Source organism: Strongylocentrotus purpuratus, unplaced genomic scaffold (assembly GCF_000002235.5).
Source record: "Strongylocentrotus purpuratus isolate Spur 01 unplaced genomic scaffold, Spur_5.0 spur5_scaffold_10, whole genome shotgun sequence".
Classification (NCBI taxonomy): Eukaryota; Metazoa; Echinodermata; class Echinoidea; order Camarodonta; family Strongylocentrotidae; genus Strongylocentrotus; species Strongylocentrotus purpuratus.
The window spans coordinates 22,072,180-22,094,124 of record NW_022145595.1 but is presented as its reverse complement, the minus strand read 5'-3'; the positions used below and the strand labels follow the sequence as shown (position 1 = coordinate 22,094,124).

General features: G+C 37.9%; 1 protein-coding gene and 1 long non-coding RNA gene across 3 annotated transcripts; one reads left to right on the top strand and one right to left on the bottom strand.

Annotated features, from left to right (window-relative positions):
- Positions 1–9,517: 9,517 nt before the first annotated feature.
- LOC115921730 lies at positions 9,518–13,702 on the bottom strand. 2 transcript variants are annotated; one of them, XR_004063075.1, is made up of 3 exons: positions 13,563–13,702; positions 10,124–10,210; positions 9,518–9,715 (listed from the first exon to the last, which is right to left on the bottom strand). It is a non-coding gene; the product is annotated as an uncharacterized LOC115921730 (long non-coding RNA). The 2 variants fall into 2 exon arrangements; XR_004063074.1 differs by lacking the exon at positions 13,563–13,702 and adding an exon at positions 12,278–12,368.
- Positions 13,703–18,954: 5,252 nt separating this feature from the next.
- On the top strand, positions 18,955–21,603 carry LOC115921729 (putative nuclease HARBI1). The gene is made up of 3 exons (XM_030979771.1): positions 18,955–19,047; positions 20,306–20,567; positions 20,904–21,603. The coding sequence occupies exons 2-3, from the start codon at positions 20,396–20,398 to the stop codon at positions 21,188–21,190; spliced, it is 459 nt and encodes a 152-aa protein (XP_030835631.1). The 5' UTR covers positions 18,955–19,047; positions 20,306–20,395; the 3' UTR covers positions 21,191–21,603.
- Positions 21,604–21,945: the final 342 nt, after the last annotated feature.

Sequence of the window (21,945 nt, the reverse complement as noted above, 5' to 3'; positions counted from 1 at the left end):
ATAATTATTTTACAAAACAACTGTTACCAGCTATTCTTATTTGTCTATTTTCCATATAATACTTTCTTAGGTAAGTCGATTATTGTCAACTATGTACAAACAAATATCACGGAAGATGATCAACAGATAATTATATTTTGAATAAATAATATACAGCTTATTATTGCCTTATTGTTCAGTCCAAAATCGAGTCATCATAATAGTTTAAAAAGTATGCTTAATTCATTCTTGCAGATACCCGAACAAATGTGATCACCATGACTTCTGCTGACGTGACAGTGCACGAAGGGGTAAGAATTTCCTCAGGGGGCATGACAATCCGGTCGATCAAAATACATTTTTGGTGAATCGAAATAGGTATTCTAATGATCTCTTTGATGATATAACTTATTTCCAACAATAACAACGACAGAGAATTTATAGAACTCAGTCAACATATCCATATGTGTATGTCTGTAAATGTATGCATATTTAAATGCATTCGAATGTATATTTATATAAATATGTGAATGGTCTGAGTACAGGTGTAGTTAGACTAGTCTAGTCACGAATGTGGGTCATCATGCACCATCCAGAGCTGTCGGAACTAGGGTTGGGTATTGGTATAGCAGAGAAGTAGATTGGTGGACTGATAAGAAGATATGTGTTCAAGTTTCCTACGAAGTGCTTTGAGTATACCGCATTAGTTTGCATCTTGGTTGCAGGACAGGTTGTTGCTCAATTATGGCACAGTAATTCTGATTTGTGTGGGCATTTAAGTGGCTATGAAATTTCATGAGATGGATTATTTGGCCAAAAGTGAAGACAGTTGAATTGCATTAATGAGGGTCAATCCTGATATTGATAGAAAGTTTAAAGGTAATAATATATCTATTGGGAAATATGTTTAATATAGGCCTATGCCAATGAGAAATCCCCTTTCTTTGGTGGTCATAGGTGCTGTTTTTTTTTTTTTTTTTTTTTTTTTTTAAGAAGAGCAGAGATATGTGTTAAATGCCAATGTATGCTGTGAATGAGCACTTCACATTAGTCGTGCACAGTTGTAGATATAAGTAGGGACTTGGTACTAGACGAGAAATGAGTGGTATGTTTGTACAAGGGCTTGTGGCCGATTGCACTTGAGTTTGTCAGCTATCTTTGAAGAATGTTGAAGTGGACTTTGAGGTAGCGTGAAACTTGCTATCATGTAGTTAAAAAGTACCCAGAATGAGGGAATGTTTCTTTTGGACAATATGAAAATTGGAAGGATGGGGATGACCATGTTCCTAGTGGTTTGGAGGTGAGAGGACGCATTGCCTAAAGGAAATGCATCCTCTCACCTAGTGACTTCAAATTTGAAATGATTGGATATTTGGAAATGTGTACATGAGCATTGTAAGTACGAGGTAACATAGCTACGCGTCACCTAGGTTTTCCCATACAAGGCTTGGGTATCTCGTACGCATCCGGTTGAAGACAATTTTTCCATTGGTGTAGATTTTTTGAGTATCTGGTAGGTGGTCGTCTGCATTCAGGGCATGCCAGAGGTGCTCAAAATGTTTCGTGGCATCTATGTTGGCCTCGTCATGACCACTGCCAGGGAATCGGTATACTAGCACCAAGCACATCCAGGGTCGCAGTTGGGGGTTATTTGTAAAGTTTGAACCATGGTTTGAACTGTTGTGTTGTTGGAGTCTGCGCTTTATAGAAGCTGTTTCGCCAACATATAATGCGAAATTGCGATGGGATTGACTGACCAACATGTACACCCATATTTAAAAAAATTCTTAAAAATATGATTATTGTAACCAAAAAAAATCATGAATGAATGACAATGGAATGATCTGTCTTTTATTATAATATTGGCTGTTATGTTGTTTTTTGTTCACCAGAGCACTCAAATCTTTAATTTTGAGCATATTTTTGTGAGGCCCTCTAGGTTATTGGCATGGTTTTTACAATTCCATATTTAGAGGCACTCTAGGGGGAATTAGGACCGCAATAACGTGGAGAAAAACCGCCAGAGTAGTCAGACTTTCAAGCATCATTGTACAAAATTGGCAAGAATTTAATCAAAATTTATACCTCAGAGATATAAATTTGTGATATATAAACTGCAATACCTAATTTTACTCAAAAAAGTTTTTAATTAAAAGAAAAAAAAAATCATAAAATCACAAGACAACTCACACCGCCGGCAAGCCTTGTCGTTATCATTGTGTGCATTCGTGTGTTATCGCGGGTGCCGACTTTCCTCAAATGAACCACCCCGTATATGCGCTATTGTCACCTATGAGTATGAGGTCAAAGACTGTCGTGTTTCACCTCATTGGCACTAGGTCTAGGAGTAGGAGTAGGAGTGTTTAACTTGTTACTTAGACTAGGGCCTTGCAAGAATGTGCTCAGGATTGAAGATTTGAGCGCTCTTGTGAATAAAAAATAACCAAACAGCCAAGATAATAATGAAAGACACATAATTCATGAATGAGATTTTTTTTTGTTACAATAATCATATTTTTTAAGAATTTTTTTTTAGTATGGGTTGTGTGCTGTAAAGTTTCACTAGATCTACACACAGGGTGGTTCAGCACGGCGAGTGGTGCAGTGTCACAAACAAATTTTTATTTCATCATTAATTTTAATTCATACCGGTGTATAATGAACATGTTGCATGTTGTACTGTATGTGCGTTAGATTAAAAATAATAAAATCAAATAACTTCAGTTTACTTACAAACACACCAGGTTACTTTGCAGACATGTTTCACAAATTTTGGTGCCCGGCGGATAAACATGCGATGGCGTTCTGTGGTTTCCTACGGTGAAAATCGCTATTGAATAATGCGTGAGAGAAATAATATTTGGCTTACAAATCGCCCAAAAAAAAATCGCCAATGACTTTTCTAGCCGATGGCTTATAAATGGCTTATAAATCGCCAATGACGTCATCAAATCAGACAACTTGACAAAAAACAGATAAATTCTCCTAATTACCTTCGAGTCATTTAATTTCAAAGAAGTCATATGTAATTAAAAATGTTCAGTGTTGTATCCATGTATTTAAAGCGAAAAAGGGTAAACGTGATCATACAAAACTGGAGCTCTTTATTCACAACAGGTCCTTTCCTAATGAAAGCATTTACAGTGTTCCGATAGAGTGTTCGATGAATATAGCGCCGCCTTCGGCGTTTCGGGAACTATGCGTCAAGATATATTTTTTAAACCAGGCTTTTTGTATTTTCTGAAGGGTCTATAGTTTACGAATTTATATGTTTTTATTGCCAAATCGTGTCTTATGGGTCTGAAAAGTCGCCTTTGTGGCCTCATTGGAGTTCGTTAAAGTAAAATTACTTTTCTGATTTATAATTGGTAAAGAGTCCCGTTTGCGATTCGATTAACTTAGTTTCTACAATACTTTTTTTTAATTGTGAGAAAAAATGATAAAATTTGTGCTACGAATTGTTTGTCTTTTCGCCATTTTGTTTTTAACTAGTAGGAACAATAGTATACTGCTACGTTTTGTTGAAATATGTCGCGAGTGATATAATCTGGATTTTTATACCGATATTCACGCATATATAAGTGTATCAGTATAGTCCGCCAAGTTTAGAAATAAACCGGTTTTGTATGTGCATAACGAAGCCCGTTGGCTATTGTGTACGAAATCCCAGAGTAGTTATAGAGGTAGTACTATTAAGATACCCTTATATCAACATGATGAATGAGATCATTACGGTTATCCTATCTTTTCATGTATAAGAATGCTCTGAATTTCAAGTTTCTTTCTTTTCAATATACATTAGATGATTTTTAATGCTTGATTTTTTTAAATAGAAGGCAATAAGGTTATTTGTTTGAGACCCTATTGAACATATTTAATATACTTATTGAAGTAAAATCGTGCAGTAATGATTCTGATCTTAATTGATGTTTTTGTCTATCCGCTAATCATGGCATTAACCTTTATTACATGAAGTGCACGGCAAATGTACGTGGCTATTTGTTCTTGTTATTTGTATAACTACAAAAAAAATTGTTAATGCAATATACAACTAATATATATACATTTTGGAATATAGAAATCAGATTTAATTACTTTATGATATTTGTTAAAGCTCCGGGACAGTTTGATATTAGTATCTACTTGTGCTTCTAACCTAGATTTTGTATTTGATGTCTATTCAATGGGATGTGAATATTTAAAGTCTCCAGTTATTACTAAATTTGTTATTTTTTCACTGGATGTGATTTGAACACGTATATAGCAAATAGTATACCATGACTCGTTTGAACGTACTAGACCGGTTTACTTATATTCAAATTGTATGCTACCTTTTAAATTTAGGATGTTCTTGTCAGCCTAGTAGTAAGTAGTAGTAGTATTAGCAGTATTATTTTTTCCGTATAAAAAAACATCATGAGACATACAAAGCGATACATATATAAAAGTGCGAGAATTCTCAACTTTGACATGACAACTTGTAAAGTACAGCTATGTCTCACGTTCCTAGACCATTTTCTTCACGCCTATATATATATATATGTATATATTTATATATAAATATATATATATATACATAAAATACATACGTATGAATAGCTCTGCTCAGCATTAACAAGATGGTATCGCTGGTTTTTAAAGGGTTCTAAGCTGACGCAAAGAGCAATTTATTTAAACAGTACAATATAATGCAACAAATTAAGCGATACTATAGAAAAACAAAATGATACAGGCAATAAAAAGAAAAAATTAGGAGGTAACTATTTAATTATAAGGAATGTGCATTAGATTCTTTTTTAATCAATGGATTCTGTAGAGCAGAAATGTTCGATATAAACAATGGTAGAAGGTTTAACATCAACAGGAAGAGCATTATACGCCTTTGCATATCTATTCGAATGTCATTTTCAAGATTCCCATAAAGCTTGCCCGACATAGCAACACATAATAAATGCAGACTGGATTTCGTGTATTGATGTTCATTCATAAATATCAGGTTAATCGAATAACTTTATAGATGTTTCTTTCCTGAAGACCTAGTGACGAGTGAATTCAAATTCATTTTATACGGAAATAAATTGAAATAACTAGTCACTAGGTCCCCGGGAAAGAAACTTCCTTAAATTGAAATATGTTAGTTTAAACAAAATGAGTTTTTGTGTCAATGGAATTGACTATCAACTTGATTTTTATTTTATCTTCCATCATACGACAACAAACTTATGGTGATTTGGCCATTCACTTTAAAGTTTTCTTTAAAGATACTATGTCCCTTTTGCAGCCAACATCAAATTCTGCAGAACTTTGCAGGAATTATGAATATGCAATGGATGGCGCCTTACATTAAATACCATGCACGAGAAACCGCGGCGTTTTAAACTAATAACGCACGCAGGCAGGCTGCATTCACTAATCCCGAAGGCGGGATTTGCCCACCAAAAGCCGCATTGTGTTTGTCTGAAGGACGGTGTCGTCTTTTTCTTGCAGGAAACCTGCAGTCAAATTTTCTCCGCATCGGAGGATTCGCCATACCTATTTAGCTCCCTCTACCGCTAAATAATAAAGGTTGTTTTAGCATACCTTGAGTTCGTGTCGAATATTTGTACTACGTTAGGGAATGAATAATACACAACAAAAACAACGTTTAAAAGGGGTGTTTAAAAAATAATACGACCTGTTTAAAAATGTAGTCAGTTTTTTACAATATTATCTGAACAACCATTAAAATTTGTCAAACATTACTCAAGTTATCGAATGGAAACCAGATTCTCATATTTAATGAGCTATGACCTTTAACCTACATACTTGGAAATTGAACTTGGGTTGTGTTTGGATACCATAAACCTTCATATCAAATTTCATTAAAATCCGTCAAACATTACAAAACTTATGGATCGGAAACCTAAGAGGACACTTTTTTCTTCTTTTTTTGGTTTCGAAATTTGAAAATTTGACATTATGTTCCGTTGGGGGGGGGGGGGGGGGGTAAGGTCACCTTTTTTAGGTCAGCCATTGGGGGGGGGGGGGGGTTTAAAAAAAAACATACACAAAACATACACTTAAAAACAAACTCAAGGGGGGGGGGTTTAACCCCAAACCCCCCCCCCCCCCCTGCGCGCCTGGACGCACGCACACACGGAAGGACGGACGGCAGCGTTACTACATCCCCTCCGACTTCGTCGGCGAGGGGATAAAAATGTTTATTTTGTTATATTGATGATGTTAATATACTTTGGCCATTAGCGAAAAGATATAAACAAAAACAAAAAACAAAAAAAAGAGCCGGGGGGTAAGTAGAGAGACAAATATCATAATAAAGTATACAGTACAGACTACGTCCATCTTTCTGTCTCTCCAAGCTCTCTCACTCATACTGTTTATTTCTGAATTCTAAATATGATATCCATCTTCCTTCGCTTGCTTTTATGTCAACTTAAACTAGCAATATCATTTTGTGGGTCTTGTTTCCCTGTTTAATACTTTTTTGTTATCTAATTCCCATTCTTTCGCTCAAAATCTATCATAATCACTTATTATATATGGCGCATAGAATGAAAGAAAAAAGTCAGCGAGCGGCAGGGCGCCATCCATATGCGTTCCCGAACAATCAGAAAAATCGTGGAGGGGGGGGGGGGGCATGATGCCCCCCCCCCCGGCCTTATTAGGGTTAATGCCAGGAGTTGGGCAAAGGCAACATTGAATGTCCGAGTACACTAAAACGCGCTAATGTATCGGCGGCCTTGAGTAAACGGTGGGGGTGACTTATTGAAAAAGAGCATTTCAGTCGTCGGCTTTCCAACTATTTAAAGGACAAGTCCACTCGAAAAATAACTTACTTTCAATAAAAGCAGAAAAACCAGACAAACCAATCAAAAAAAGTTTATGAATTTTTGAAAAAGTATGTAAAAGTATGGAACAATGAGAATCACAACACAAATTGCCACGATGGTTATCAGTTTGTGACGTCATGTCCTCACTTTTTATCAATTGCTCTATTCGGTTTAATCCCATTAATTTTTCTTTTTAATCCCGAAAACTTGATTTTCTCATGCCTTTGCCAAGGTTATATGATGTGAATCACATTGCGTGCATGGCATTTCATGCTACTACCCTCACAGTACTGAGCAAGCCATGCCTTATTCCCAAAACAAATTCGAAGGTCATTACATGAGACGGCTCTAATTTCTGACATATTGTTTATTTCTGAACTTTATACATAATATCCATCTTTCTTCGTTAATAAATGTTACGTTAAAAAGATTGTCAAGATGTTGCTAAAAAAATGTTAAAAGGCATGATTGTGTAATCAAAGAAACTAATACTAAGCTGGAAGAATCGTTGTATATATTTTAATTTCGATGTTATATTTCACTCAATCATTGATTAATTAATGTACAATTGTATTGAAATTATCGAAATTAAAACCTCGCTTTAGGATAAAAGAGAAAAAATGAAAGCTGCTGATGATGTTGTTGTTGTTGTTACTATTGGTTTTTACGGCGCTGTCGTTCAAACAGCTCATATTTTGCTCAAGTCATTCATAAATATTAAACAATCTTTTCATAATTAGTCAAGTGAATGGCCCATATGTTTATAAATGTTCCAGAAGTCAATTATTGTTTAAGATAACCCTACAAAAATAATAAAGTTTGGAAACGAAAAAGTGACAGATGAAGATACAACAAAGCGAAACATATTAAAGGAAGAAAAAGCATTAATGTATGTCTTGTATAAATGTGTGATAAAAATGTTTCTTAATACGTTCTCCCTTTGGGGGAAGGGAATCTAAATTATGACCGTACAAAGCAGGGGCTGCGGAGCGTTTTTGAGAGTGGGGGTGGGGGGTGGGTCTGAGCATGCGAACAATCTATTAACCCCGTTTTCGGAGCTTTAATGAAATGTGTCTACTAAAAAAGAGCCCCAGCCACCCGATTTTGCGGCCCCTGCATAGTGTGAGAGTTAAAAGCACTGGGCAGACCAGGGGGGTGTTTCACTACAGCCCTAAAATCGATCTAAAATCGATTTGATCGATTTTAAGGGCCTAAAATTGATTTCGATTTTAGCAGCAGTTTCACTAAATAAATAAAATCGATTTTGGCCTTAAAATCGATTTTAACTTAGAGTGTGATCCATATCAATTTAAAATCAATTTTATCCTTAGTCTTTGCATTATTGATATGCTATGTTCAGCATTCATTGGTTTTAAAGGCATAAGTGTCGGCTAGCTTCATACATCGTAAAATGAAGAATTCTGTTAAAAATGAAAGGGGGGGGGGAACAAATCTTTGTTCATAACCAATTTTTTTTTTTTAAATCATCATAGTTAGGCATGATCAATACCAAATTTGGCACTCTGGTGGGGGGAGCACAATGGCCCATTTTTTCTTCAAAAATACATGGGCGGCCCGTTTTCTCCTTAACCCAATCTAGCCTGGGAGGGGGGGGGGCCTTACCCAACCGGCGGCACGGGAGGACGCCCAATGGACGCACGGGAGGACCCCCCCCCCCTTGAGCGCCAGGGGAGGGGGCCCATCTCCAAAAAAAAGGTAGAGTTAACGTTACACGTTTTTTTTTTCCCAGGGGAGGGGGCCCGGGCTCCCTACATCTGTCACTGCTTAGAAGTGCCCCCAGGCTATGCAGTTTCAAAATAACCCATGCTAGATAGGGTTAAAGTGCCCCTTTTACATCTGATTAACAACCCTTTTTGTTTATTAAAAGTGCACTTTTCCTTTATGTAGTTTTTCCATTTTGTTATGTGCCCCCTTTTCTATATTTGTTTAACCATATGTGCTTAAAATTATGTGTCCTTATTCCGTTCATTCTCTCTCTCTCTCTCTCTCTCTCTCTTTCTCTTTCATAAACATAAAATGACACTCCCATCACAACGCTTAGCTTGCCGCCCTTTTCAAAGTAATTTTGTTTCTTCATATAAACACACCCCCCCCCCCTTCCCACACAAAAATAAATAAAGAACAAAAATGAATAAATAAACACTAACTTATAACAAGATCATTACTGGGATATTTGAATACTCACCAGCAAACAAACACACCATTATTGAATCACATCATTGCCCTTTATCATCATGTAATAATTATCACCATGCGCTAGCATACAATCTCATCTATTCACCCCCCCCCTTTTTTTATCTTCTTAAAAGACAAAAAATACATACAAAATAACATTAACACAGATTTTAATGTCTAATCAATATGCTTATGCTTTAATGAATGAAATCTACATTTTGTAAATGATGAGCATAGCAAATACATTCAAGGGATACAATAAGAACATTTTAAATGAAACAAATGAAAGTGCTACTATGAAAGTATCAGCCAGTTGTTAAAACTACTGCAGCTGATATCTGCCACTCTCTATTCGAGTTACTTTTAAGGAGATTAAAAGAGTAATACTGGTCACAAATATTTCTGTTACTCATGTTTGTTAATCTATGGATGATATACATTGTCATCTAGCTAGGTCACGGAGTCGGTGAGAATGTGATTTTCTTGATATATGAAATTAATCATCAATCAGCTTTGAAATAGCTTAGGAATTAATTTGTAAATCTTATTTTACAAGTAGTGTTGGTTGTAAAAGTGACCAGTCCATGATACCAAGATCTGTATCTCATTGTGGTCTCTCTTGCTTAAAGCTGGAAAAGGGAGCTTCTATCTGTGGGCTGGCTGATGTTTCATAGGAAGCATAACGTTGCAGGTAATTCAGGCTCTGCAGTCTAGAATCAGAATTTAAAGTTATGGGAAAATGAATCAATTAGTAAATACTAGTGCAATTTTTCAACCCATCTTCAACTTTTGTATTCATGCTTATTTCAAATACTTTAATTGCTAAATAAATAAAGAAGAAGAATACAAAATATTCTTTAAAAAATTTGAGACAAAAGTAGTTTTAGTTATAGAAGATAAATGATTGTTTTCTTTGGAGAAGAAAAATCCTTTCTTAACCATTTGTGTATTTTGTATACAACAGAATGGTAAAGATGGGTTTTAGACTTCTTACAAGGATTATGAAAAATGTACTGACTAATGTCTTTTCATTTTTAATGACTGCTGTAGAGGTATGACAACAATGGCAAGCACAGAACATGCTGATAAGATCACTTATGGTAAATGATACTGCTTACCTTTTCAATTTGAAGAGATGGACAATAAAAGTCCATATGTCATGAACTAGCAGTACATGAAGATGCCATAGCTCTTTATTTTGCAACCTAAGATTTAAAACAGAGATACATAATTGTGATGAAGAGAGCACATCTATTTTCCAGAAAAATATTTGTCATTGTATCTAATGTGTTCAACAGAACATAAGTACATTTTTATCAGTAATTACAATAGCAATTTACATGAATTTGGTCCCACACATTGTTACCAACCACATTGAAAGTTTAGACATTTGCAAGATTGACTATGGAGTCTAATCTTGATCTCGGTTACCCTACTCTTGAACCATACACTGTTGTACACAGAATCAATGAACATTCCCCTGTCGTGAGTAAAAGGGAAAGATATACCATAGCTGGTAAATAACAAACAGCTTACATCATACATATATGCTCATAACAGTTTGTTCAATCACATTTGTATACATTAATTGCTGCCCTATTATTTGTACAATATTTATCAGTCTGGCTGACGTAGTCATTTATCTTTGATTTAGACATGCCAGTGGCGGATCCAGGGGGGGGGGCACAGGGGGCACGTGCCCCCCCCCCCCGGCCAAAAAAAAAGAAAAGGAGAAAAGGGAGAGGGAAAGAAAAAGGAGAGGAAAGAGAAAAAAGGGAAGAGAGAAAGAAGAAGATAAGAGGGAGGAAAGAAAAGGGGAGAGGAGAAAAAGGAGGGGAAAGGGAAAGAAAGAGGAGAGAAAAGGCGGAAAAAGAAGAAAGGCGGAAAGACGGAGGAGAGAAAAGGGGGAAAAGGAGAATAATGAGAAGGGAAAAGAAAGAAAGGGGATGATATTATAAGAAGGTTTTTTTTTACCGGGTGAGGGGCGGGGGGGCATGCAACTTTAAGTCGAACAAGACTAATACCAAAGATTTTATCTCCTTTATAACTTCTAACTTCTAACTTCTAACTTAGTCTTGAATTAATTTTCCGATATACCTATTCTAAGTGCTCTTTCAGCATGCAGATTGTCCCCGCCATTAATCCTGCCACAGTTGCTGGTTTCATTGTCATATTATTTTCTGTCATCCCTGTGGCCACGAAGTTTCTATCCGTTTCGCAAGCACTTTTTTTCCATCGCCTACATGCATTGAAATGCTTATTGCTTCCAGTTTGCAAAAGATCCCAGTGGAGGATCTGTGGGGGGATGGGGTAGGGGTTAAGGGGTTTAACCCCCCCTCCCCCCTTGGGCTGCCAAGTGAAAATGTGATGTGAATAGAAAAACGCCATCATGTGTCCAGACCCACACAGTATCCGCATCGTCATCGGGTCAAACCCCCCTTAAACTGTTACTTGATTTAAAAAGACGTTATTGTGCACTGCTTTTTATGGTCTCCATTGTGTTAGTAGATGCCTGGAAAACATCACCTACAAAGGTTCAAAATAGCAACAACAACAAAAATAGCCTTGCCGCTACCCGGCTCGGACTTCGCGGCTCGTGGACGATGTTCCGCATCGGCTTTGGGTCGAACCCCCCTTAAACTGTTACTTGATTTAAAAAGACGTTATCATGCACTGCTTTTTATGGTCTCCATTGTGTCAGTAGATGCCAGGAAAACATCACTTACGGGGGTTCAAAATAGCAACAACAACAAAATCGCCTCGCCGCTTCGCGGCTCGTGGACGATGTTCCGTGTCGTCACTGGGTCAACCCCCCCCCCCCCTTAGCAAAAAGCCAGATCCCATCATCCGCCCCTGGATCCCTACTCTTTGAGGGGGTAGGAGAAAGCAATTTTACGTCATATTACTCCAGGAAGTGCCTGAAAATGCACCTAATGTAATTCTAAAATTGCAAATGCTTCCTACTCAGGGAGGGGGTTCTGACCCCCTCCCAGACCCATCCCCGCTTGGTCGCTCTGCTCCCTCGCCGCTGACGCCTCGTTCCATCGTTTTTCATATATTTCACCCCATGCGATTTTGTGCCCCCCCCCCCCGGTAAGAAATTCCTGGATCCGCCACTGCATGCCATGTTTGACTTCCCCTTACATGGATTTATCAGTTTGTGATTGTACGTAGAAAATGTAATGAAAATCAAGATTACACCCTCAACAACAAATTATTAATTTATTTATATGTAGGGTCTAGGTCTAGAAGAACCACACAAAAAAACTTACCTTTCACTTGTTTAAATATTGGTGTGCAATTTTTACTAGTAAAAAGATCACTTCACAAGGCCGCTTACCACAGGAGGATCTAGTCTAGAGTCAATAGCTGTACACCTAGACATTGAGTTTGAGTACATTCTGCATATCCAAACCCTTTCCTTATTGAGCCAGAGGCCAAGGTAAAATTAGTAGTAGAATGAGAAGTCCAAGATTGTAGAGAGAAGAGACACGGCAGAAGAGAACTTTTGAGTCTTGAGGTCCACTCCATCTTTGAGTCTGACTCTGTCAAAAGAAAAAAGAAATTAAGAAAAAAATAATAATATAGGGAGCCTAAGGCTTAGTGACCCTAATAGTCTACTGATTAATAGATCTAGACCTAGTTTTAATATTAATATGCCTAGACCTAGGCCTACTAGACTAGTCTACAATCGTACTTGTTACTGTAGTGCTAGGTATAGATTCTAGACTAGATCTAGACCCAACTGAGCAACTCCCAGTAGATCGACCTCGGCTCTAGTCTAGACTAGATTCTAGGTCCACATCTAGGAGTAGGACTAGTCCAGCAGAAGAGAGCTGCAGACTGCAGTATGCTAGAGCCTTAGATCTAGACCTAGTAATACTAGTTAGAGAGGCTAGGTCTACATCTTCCCTAGCTCTAGTATCAAGTATCATTATCAAGTAGATCTAGATCTAGGCCGAGAACTTAGATCTAGACCTAGACTAAATCTAGAGGTCTACATCTAGACTAGATCTAAATGTAACTTGGGTCTAACAGCAACACTCTAGACCCTCTACTCTCTAGAGTCCAGAATAATCTTCTTCTTCATAAAATATTAACGTCAAAACAACAATGATCCTGTTGATTTTTAATTTTATTATCAACAAAAACAAGACAAGGGCCGCTAAATAAATAGATAGATCTAGTAGGCCTAGATCTAGGCCCTAGAATAGAGGTCCAGATCAACTAGTAGGCCTAGTATATTGTTTATAACCACAAGACTACTGCAAGAATAAACTAGATTAATGAGTTTGTACCTGCCCTAACCGTCGGTAGAAAATTCCTATTGAACCTGCATGAATTTATATGAATGGGACTGAAATGATTGAAATAGTGCAATTCGTCCACTTTTTAGCCCAGTTGGGGGTGATATCAATTGATATTATTTAAAGTTTTGTTCAGTTAAATACAAATGTAATTCTATAAAAAAATCACAGGAACACTTTTCTTCTTCCAAATTAAAAGATTTTTTATCAACAGAATTAATATTTTGAAAGAAAAACGGAATTTACTTACTTTTTCAAGGACTCTCTGGCAGTAGTTTAGCAAGGCAAGTTTGTGATCGATTTACCCCAAATTGACTAGCCTTGATTGCAGACACCTAAAAATCTATTTTAGCTTAAAATCGATTTGATGAAACAGCTCACACGTATCGGTTTTAATCTAAAACTGATTCGGCCTTAAAATTCATTTTTAAAATCGAAATCGAGTTTAGTTGATGAAACACCCCCAGGCCTCTAGAGGGCGGTCAACTGGTATAAGTTAAACTCACTATGACAGGATCGCTCTCTGTGGTGGAGACATTTGGAACGGAAGCGTTCTTTATGCAGAATTCCCGCATGCGTCTTTTGAATATAGGGATTAGGACGATTGCGGCTTTCACGCAAACATATGGAAAACTTACGCGCATCTGCGCCTCGTCGCTTATCCTGTTAAGCACGGGGAACGTACACCAAAAAAGCCACGTTTTGATATATTTGCTGGTATTACAGGAAAATGGAAATTTGTTAAAAAAATCTTCGGACGGTTTCTTATAATTTGAAATGTCGTCTTAAAAAATGATACTAAATTTGGGATTATTCTTTCAGGGGAAACGGTAGCCATTTTCACCTAAAAGTTTAGACTTTTTCAGCCTGCCTATGGAGATTGCACTGTTTTTCCCCTTTTTTGTCGGGTTTCGCTCAGTCAACCAGTCGGCAAATTTTACACGAGTGACGTATAAAAAATCTTCGGACGGATTCAGAAACCTTGACATCCCACCTTTACGTTGGTATAACGATTGTTTTCTTTCGTGGAGAGGAAACGGTAGCCATTTTCCAACCAATAAAAAGTAGCTTTTCATACTAAACCAAGGTGACTGGGATAGTGTAGCGCTATAGCTACTCACAACGAGTGCGCCCGTACCGTACAAACAATGCACAGTTATAGCTTCCGTGCAATCGCTGTAGAGCTAGAGGTCAGTGTGTGTATTTAACGCAGTGCGTATTATACAGAGTGTGTGCGTTGCGCTCAAAATCTCGGAGACCACATCATGTCTATACATGCGCACCCGAATGGGTCGTTGCACTCCAACTAGAGGGAAGTCAGTATAATCATTGGATGAGGGAATGAGTTCGATTTCGTCTACGGTGTGATGGCAAGCCTCTGCTTATGTAGTCTACCGTAATTTTGCATTTATTTAACTAGGTGAGTTTCATTTCTAATTCTAGTTTGTTAGTGTTAGTAAGTAGTCAACGAGAGCAAGCGCTCGCACCCCCGCTTTGTCGCATTGAACTAGTCCAATCAGTGTACTTTCACGCAAGAGTGCACTTGAGCGCGCTCTCTTTGTGAAAGCGGTTGTTTAGTGCGTATTCTTTTATGCGCGTTTAGGGCTAAAAGTTTTCCATATGTAGGCCGGGTTGCAGGAAGCCCGCGTGATTACAGACACTCGAACTGATCCAACGCGCCTCAATGTCCTATCTGTGAAATTAAAACAATAGCAGTGTTCTAGCATCAAATTATGCAAGGAAACCCGTTTATATTAAATCTAGACTTCACTGTCAGACACTATTGAGTAGGTGACTGACATATTTTTTTCTTTGGTAATAACATAGGGTATAGGTGTGCGGAATTTGAGACCCTTAAGCACATTTGCATAATTTACATAAACATACAAATGTTACACATACAGAAAGTTTTGTATTCTCTTCAGTAACTTCTTCTCTTTATTCGGTAACAAAATTGTGGTCATGATGTAACATATTCAAGAACAGGTCTGATATATATGGCATAGATTACTTTTAAATTGGAAGTCGGGATCTGCAGTGAAGGTTAAAAACATATGAATTAGTTTTGCTCGATTTGGACAGTTAACGCGACGTAGAAAATACCGGCACTTAACACTGTGCGGAGCCAAACGCAGATTTTACTGATACGCGCTGGATACACGTCGCACAGGAGCGTAGATGAACAAACGTACATTGGACCTATCCATTATAGCAAATGGGGGTATATGATGTTAGGCTCATAAGCCTAGCTGTGTACAGTGGAAATTGGGACTCGGACCATCAGAAAAATATATTAATTTGTTAAAATTAGAGTGCATGATATCATTGTTTTGATCACACGGGTCTCCTGAACATGTGGTACAGCCAAGGAGAACGTTGTATCAGGGATATGAGAGTAATTCCTGGTTGTATGTATTTTGCCATGGCACACACACAGGCCCCTATACACCCCAACGCATCACACACACAGTAGGCCTATATCAACACACACGGCATATTAAGCGCATACAATGGCAATACAGTGCGCGTAGTATACGGTACATGTGCACTAGTACACGTACACGCGTATACCCTGCATGTAGAATGGATACAGCCCGGAATCCTGTCCCACAACAAAAATCTCTTAATCATGGCTATACATACCTATAAATACATCTTAATTTCACTGATTTTGAAAACGTATTGTTATTTATGATATGGAAAGATTTGTTCCTATATAATTATTTTATAGTTTGGTTACATTCATTTAACTAATATATATGAATAAGTGGCATTTTGTTACCATTAAACATCATGCTCAATTAGACATCAGCGTTGTAAGAGCGAGCAATACATAGCTATTGCATATGCTCATCGACTCAAGAAAGCCACTTCAGGTTGTATTTTCTTACAGACATAACAATTTGTCAAGTCATTTTGACGGACCTATTTTTCAAGCAATCATAATAAATCTAATATATTATGAAAGCTGAGGAAATGACCTGTGTTCTCGACATGGTATATAATTTGTAGCTTATACCGTTCGCGCGCAAGTCCAATGGAAAAGTCACACAGGGGGCGTGAACAAGCACTTTTCTTCTAAATTACGCTTAAATCTCTTCTAAATTCTACCCATAAGTGTTTTGAAATCTTAAAAATGACGGAATTATCTATTTTCGAAAATTATTAAAAGTTACATGATTACAAAGAGGAAATATCAGGCATTTTTATAGATGTTGGTATCTATTCTAGACAGCCTCCACAACTAATGCTAAACCTATCAAACCCGGCCAAAGTACGATTTTCTGATTCCTTCCCATGCCTTTATAACGGGCGCTGAAAATCTCTTTTTTTTAGTGCGGACGGGTGAACGCTTAACTGTCCCATGAAATTGATATGTGTGTTTTTTCCCCAACTCTTCGTCCCAACTCTCGTGCACAAGTCAGACTTTGAAAAGATGGAATTAGGCATGACATTTCAAGGAGAAGGAGACATGTTTTCGGTTGTTAATCTATTGCGAACGTATTTTTTTCGAGTCCGTCTTCTTGTCTTTGTCTTCAATGGACTATATACGTCTTTTGGAGTTAAATCCAAACCAAAGTAGAGCCTAAATTACTCTATTCTCAGGATTATTAACGTGTTTTTCACACACACACACATATGCACACACACATACACATACACACCACCCCCGCATCCTCACTCCGGGAGCGAAGGGACCGCATTCATGTTCCCCAAATCTCCGGTAAAGAGGTACACGCAACAAAGTCCGGCTCGTAATACACACAAACAAAATCGGCCCGTATTGACTTTACACATCGGACTTAGGGCCGGGGTGCTTTCAAAGGGAGGGAACATGCATACGCTTCCCCTAAATGACAATAACATTTCCACTCCAAACAAAGTGATTCCTCGACATATTCTGACTCCCCAAAAATGAATCCTGCAGAAAATGGTATTTGTATTAAATTCTGTCAATCTATCTATTTATTTATTTTAATATCATGTAGATTTAGCTTTTGCTAGCGTTCTTTCAATGTGTATTCTCTCTTTGATTGGTGATGCCTGTTTAATATGTACACGCATTTCTATTTGTATGATCTTTTTCACAAAGGCATCTCGATTAGGCTCTTACTTCGAGGATACGACGCACACAACAACAGGGTGCAAAGGATGCTCAACACAAATTGGTTGGTAAGTCAAAATCGCGAATCGCTTAGCAGTCTATTGCATTAAATGCGAGGAAGTAGAAAAGTATCGACTTTTTTTTTGAGGAGGAGGGGCGGGGGGATAGGGGTTGTTTTGCTTATTTTACTATCATATAATTATAACTATATCCCGCATACTAAGAATCTTGCAATCTGATTGGTCTAAACGAGGTCTGATCAATGATAGATTTCCCATCACTTCATGGCCGTGAGCTATAATGTGCCAACGTACTATCTACCTGAGATAGTACTTTTGTAACGCAATTTTTTGCTGCTGCTCCATTTGCCCATATAAGCCAAGCAAAGTATGTCATATAGCTCCGTTTAGTCTCATTTCACAACGCCCCCTATCGTCAGAGTCAGCAGCCATACATGTTAGCCTATGGACGTTTTTTTTTTAAATCGTTAAAAATTCATTTTTTGTTTAAACGAAAAGCACATCCACCCCGACGTACTTTTGAAAGTTCACCCACCGTAATTTTTCAAAATTGGTTGCAAGCTCGCCATTGCCTATAATACACATGTGAAACAAGTCGAACTTTGGACTCAGTCTGCCAAGTGATTGTAAGATTCAACTGAAAATATGCCAACAGTCAGTAATCAACTGGTGCAACTGGAAATATGCACACAGACCAGTTATCAGTGAGCTGGTGCAATGAAAATATGCCAACAGTCAGTTATCAACTGGTGCAAATGGAAATATGCCAACAGAAACGAGATTATCACCACGGACTCTTAAATGGTAACTGTGAAACTACATTCCTGTCTCCTGCGAGCAAAATCGCCGTTATTTCCGCTTGGTTTTTGTTGATTTTTGAGTTTTTGAAACGTGTGCAAAAAAAATTGGGACGAATCGGAACATTATTCAATTTTGATGCGTACGTGGTCTTACAAAGATTTGATATCGATAGCAGCTTATTTGCGATTGATATCAATCGTAATTGTGTACATCAGAGATAGGAGAATGCAAACTTGCGATTGATTGGAGGACTTGCGATTGATTTGGATCAATCATAACTCTTTGTAAGTTGGGGCCAAGGTCTATATTTTATCAGTCTCAGTCAGTTGACAATTTATACATGGTCTAGATCTACCAGTCTGCTGCTGTCTCTGCCTCAAGCGCCTCGTCGAGCTCTGTCCCGGGTTCTGGCTCGAACTGATAGGCCCGAATTCACAAAGGAGGTTTAGATTTAACCCAGGCTAAATCGCGTCATAATACGTCATAACACCGAGCTTTAGACCATGGGTCATTATTTTGGTATTCACAAAGGAAGTTTAGATTTAACCCAGGCTAAATCGCGTCATATTACGTCATATTTTTAACCTGCTCAGAGGGGGGGGGGGGGGGGGGGGGGGGGGGGGGGGGGGGGGGTTTAAACAGCGGGCTAAATCTAACCCACGGTTTTAACGCGTCATATGACGTCATACCAGCGAGCTTTGGCTTTTTGGCGCAGACGATCGTACAAATTTTGTTGACAAATTTGTGGTGAAACAAAGTGAAGAGACTTTCACAAAGTTGCTGTTTTTTCAACTGTGATAGCCTACATTGTAAGTATTTTTAGTTATTCACAACACATTTGTACCATATTCTCAGCTCAGCTACAATGAAAGCACAATTGAACATGTTTTATGTGCGTAAAAAGTGCACGAATAATAATCCAATCGTAAGTTGCACAGCCTTTGCGAACATTGTCGAAAGACCTAACGCAGCTCGGACCCATGCGTGTGTATTTGTGTTGTGTTGTTTATGTAATCCTGCGAGGCGAGGCAATTTCGCAATAATTGCGAATGTGCCAGCTAAACAATACGAAATAAGTTATAACATCAAACAATTGTGTGATTCGGGAAGAAAAATAGGTTTATCATGACATTTGAGATATTCCTGGCCTCGGGGGGGGGGGGGTAGCGACAGTTCCATTTGCATTTTCTGCTCTGCTAATGCTGCTTCTCATCTTACGGAGGAGAACGAAAAATGACGAAATGAAAATGAAAATTCTTCCACGCTGATGGATTTTACTAGTCTAATCTAGGCCTACTATATACAGAGGCCTGGTCTAGACCTAGATCTAGACTAGTCTCTAGTACTAGGCCTACACTAACACTCAGTACTGACTGAATAAGACTTGAGCTTGAGCTCGAAGTCGGTGGTGGACTGATACACACAAACACTTAGGCCTAGCCCTAGCTAGGCTAGGCGTAGACCTAGATCTAGTTCTAGTCCTCAGTCTCAAGAAATTAGTCAAAGGACAAAGCACGCCAAACCATGGCATGAATTTATGAAAAGTATTTTGTTAATAATTGTAAAAGGTGTAGATCTAGACTTAGATCTAGATCTAGACGTCTAGATTCTACTCTAGATCTAGACCCTATTCTAGACCCTAGATTTAGAAATTGAAATGGAATTTTTAAAAAAATCAAAATAGTAGTCTAGATCTAGAACTAAGTCTAGACCTAGGCCGTAGGGTCTAACGGAAGTCACTAGACAAAACATGACAGGAATTGGCCCCTACGTTCTTATGGAGGTTCAGTGACATCATCTTTCCTAATTTAAGCAATACCAATAGTAGGTCTATGAATCAATAGCAATCCTTTCTTTAATGCAATCAAAGTAGATCTAGACCTAGGCCTATCGTTACTATTTTGTTTACAGTTTGCAAAAGCTATTCAAAATCAGATTGTCTACAATACAAAGAATGCAAAACATGTAATATCATAGGGTCTAGGATTTATTTGATAAACAATGAATAACATTTTTTTCATTTCATGTTCTAATTTTAATTCACTTTTTTCTATTTTGTTGTGACAGAGACAGCATGGCTGAATATATTCACCATCTCCGCCGGCTTGACCGGAACAGAGAGTTGATAGGCAGACGTCAGAGAGGCCTTCGTGACCCATGAACCCTTTTGAAGTGTATGATGATGAGTCATTCCGGACCAGGTCCTGGTTTTCCAAAGAGACAGCGCTCTACCTCATCAACTTGGTGGATGAAGAGCTGAGGAGGACGACAGACAGAAACAACCCAATACATATACAGGTAGTGACAGCACTTCGATTCTATGCTGTTGGTGAGTAATTTACCTTATTTAGTATGGGAATGTTATGTTAAAATTCTATTTAATCTGGGCTGAGCGAAAAAGTAAAAGGGTAAAATTGTGGTTACCATGTTTTGCAGGAGGTTTTTTCATAAACTGGGAGATTCTACATCAAAGCGGGAGGAAGGGCATGGTGGCATGAGACTCCCTCTAAATGCAAGAGGGTTGACAGCCCTGATTTAATAAAAAAAATCTATTCTACAATTTTAAGGACATTAAACATTTCTCAGTTTGAGAATTTGATCTGGCCATGTAACTTGTAAGAAATTGTACTAGTTGATATTTCACTAAAAATATTTTTTTTTACAGGGTCATTCCAAAAGATGCATGGTGATGAGGCACAGCTTTCACAGTCTTCTGTATGCAGAGTCATCAAAGACGTGTCAGAAGCGTTTGCGAGAAGAAGGGAACAATTCATGAAGTTCCCAACATCAAGAGAAGAAGTAGAAGCAGCACAGCAGAAGTTCTACCAGTACTGCAGGTTGCCAGGTTTTCTGGTGCAATTGATGGGACTCATGTCTACATCAGGAGTCCTGGTGGAGATCAAGCCCTGTATTTTATTAATAGGAACAACAGATACTCTATTAATGAAATGAAAATTTTACCTTTTTTCGGAGATGCCCCCATTTACTTTTATTCCAATTAATTAAATAACCGATATGGAATTGGTTCACCCTTTAGTTACTCTGAACGAAACGTACACCCATGCAGTAATGTGGTCTGAAACAATTAGACCGTATGATTTGAAATCTAATGGTTGATATAGTTCGTCCCAAAAACATTTTTGCAAAAGGTACCAACCACTTTGAAATGGAAATGGTCATCATCTTCATCATCATCGACCTCATCACTGAAATCGTTATGTGACTGCTTCATCACCATCGCCACTGACAACATCGCTGTCATCATTATCATCACTAACATCATCATCGACTTCAACATTGTCTTCGTCAATAACCTTGAATACTTGTTTTGATTATCCATATTAAATCGTCAATATTTAAATATACATTTCTCTTGTTTGATGGTGTGGTTTTTTTCGTGAAATCATTAAATTAGGAGGTAAACGTTTTACAAGTGAATGACCTACTTTGTTTATCTTGTTCAATTATTAATATACCATTTGCTGTTATCTATTACTTATAATTACCCAGTACACACCATGAATTAAAATGGATTCAGTATGTTTCGCTAAATCCAAACACCCAGAGAGAGAGAGCAAAAGATAAAGAGAGAGATGAAGAAAGAAGGAGAAAGGGTATGTGTGAGAGAGAGAGGTGGAGGAGAAAAGAGAAAGAAAAGAAACAACAAACAACAAACAAGGAAGGTGATAGAGTGAGAAATAGAGACG

Bases quoted from the DNA above. Each gene is read 5' to 3' on its own strand.
- LOC115921729 (XM_030979771.1), top strand. From the start codon at position 20,396: ATGAACCCTTTTGAAGTGTATGATGATGAGTCATTCCGGACCAGGTCC. The intron at 20,568-20,903 runs GTGAGTAATTTA...TTTTTTTTACAG, and splicing joins ACTTCGATTCTATGCTGTTG to GGTCATTCCAAAAGATGCAT.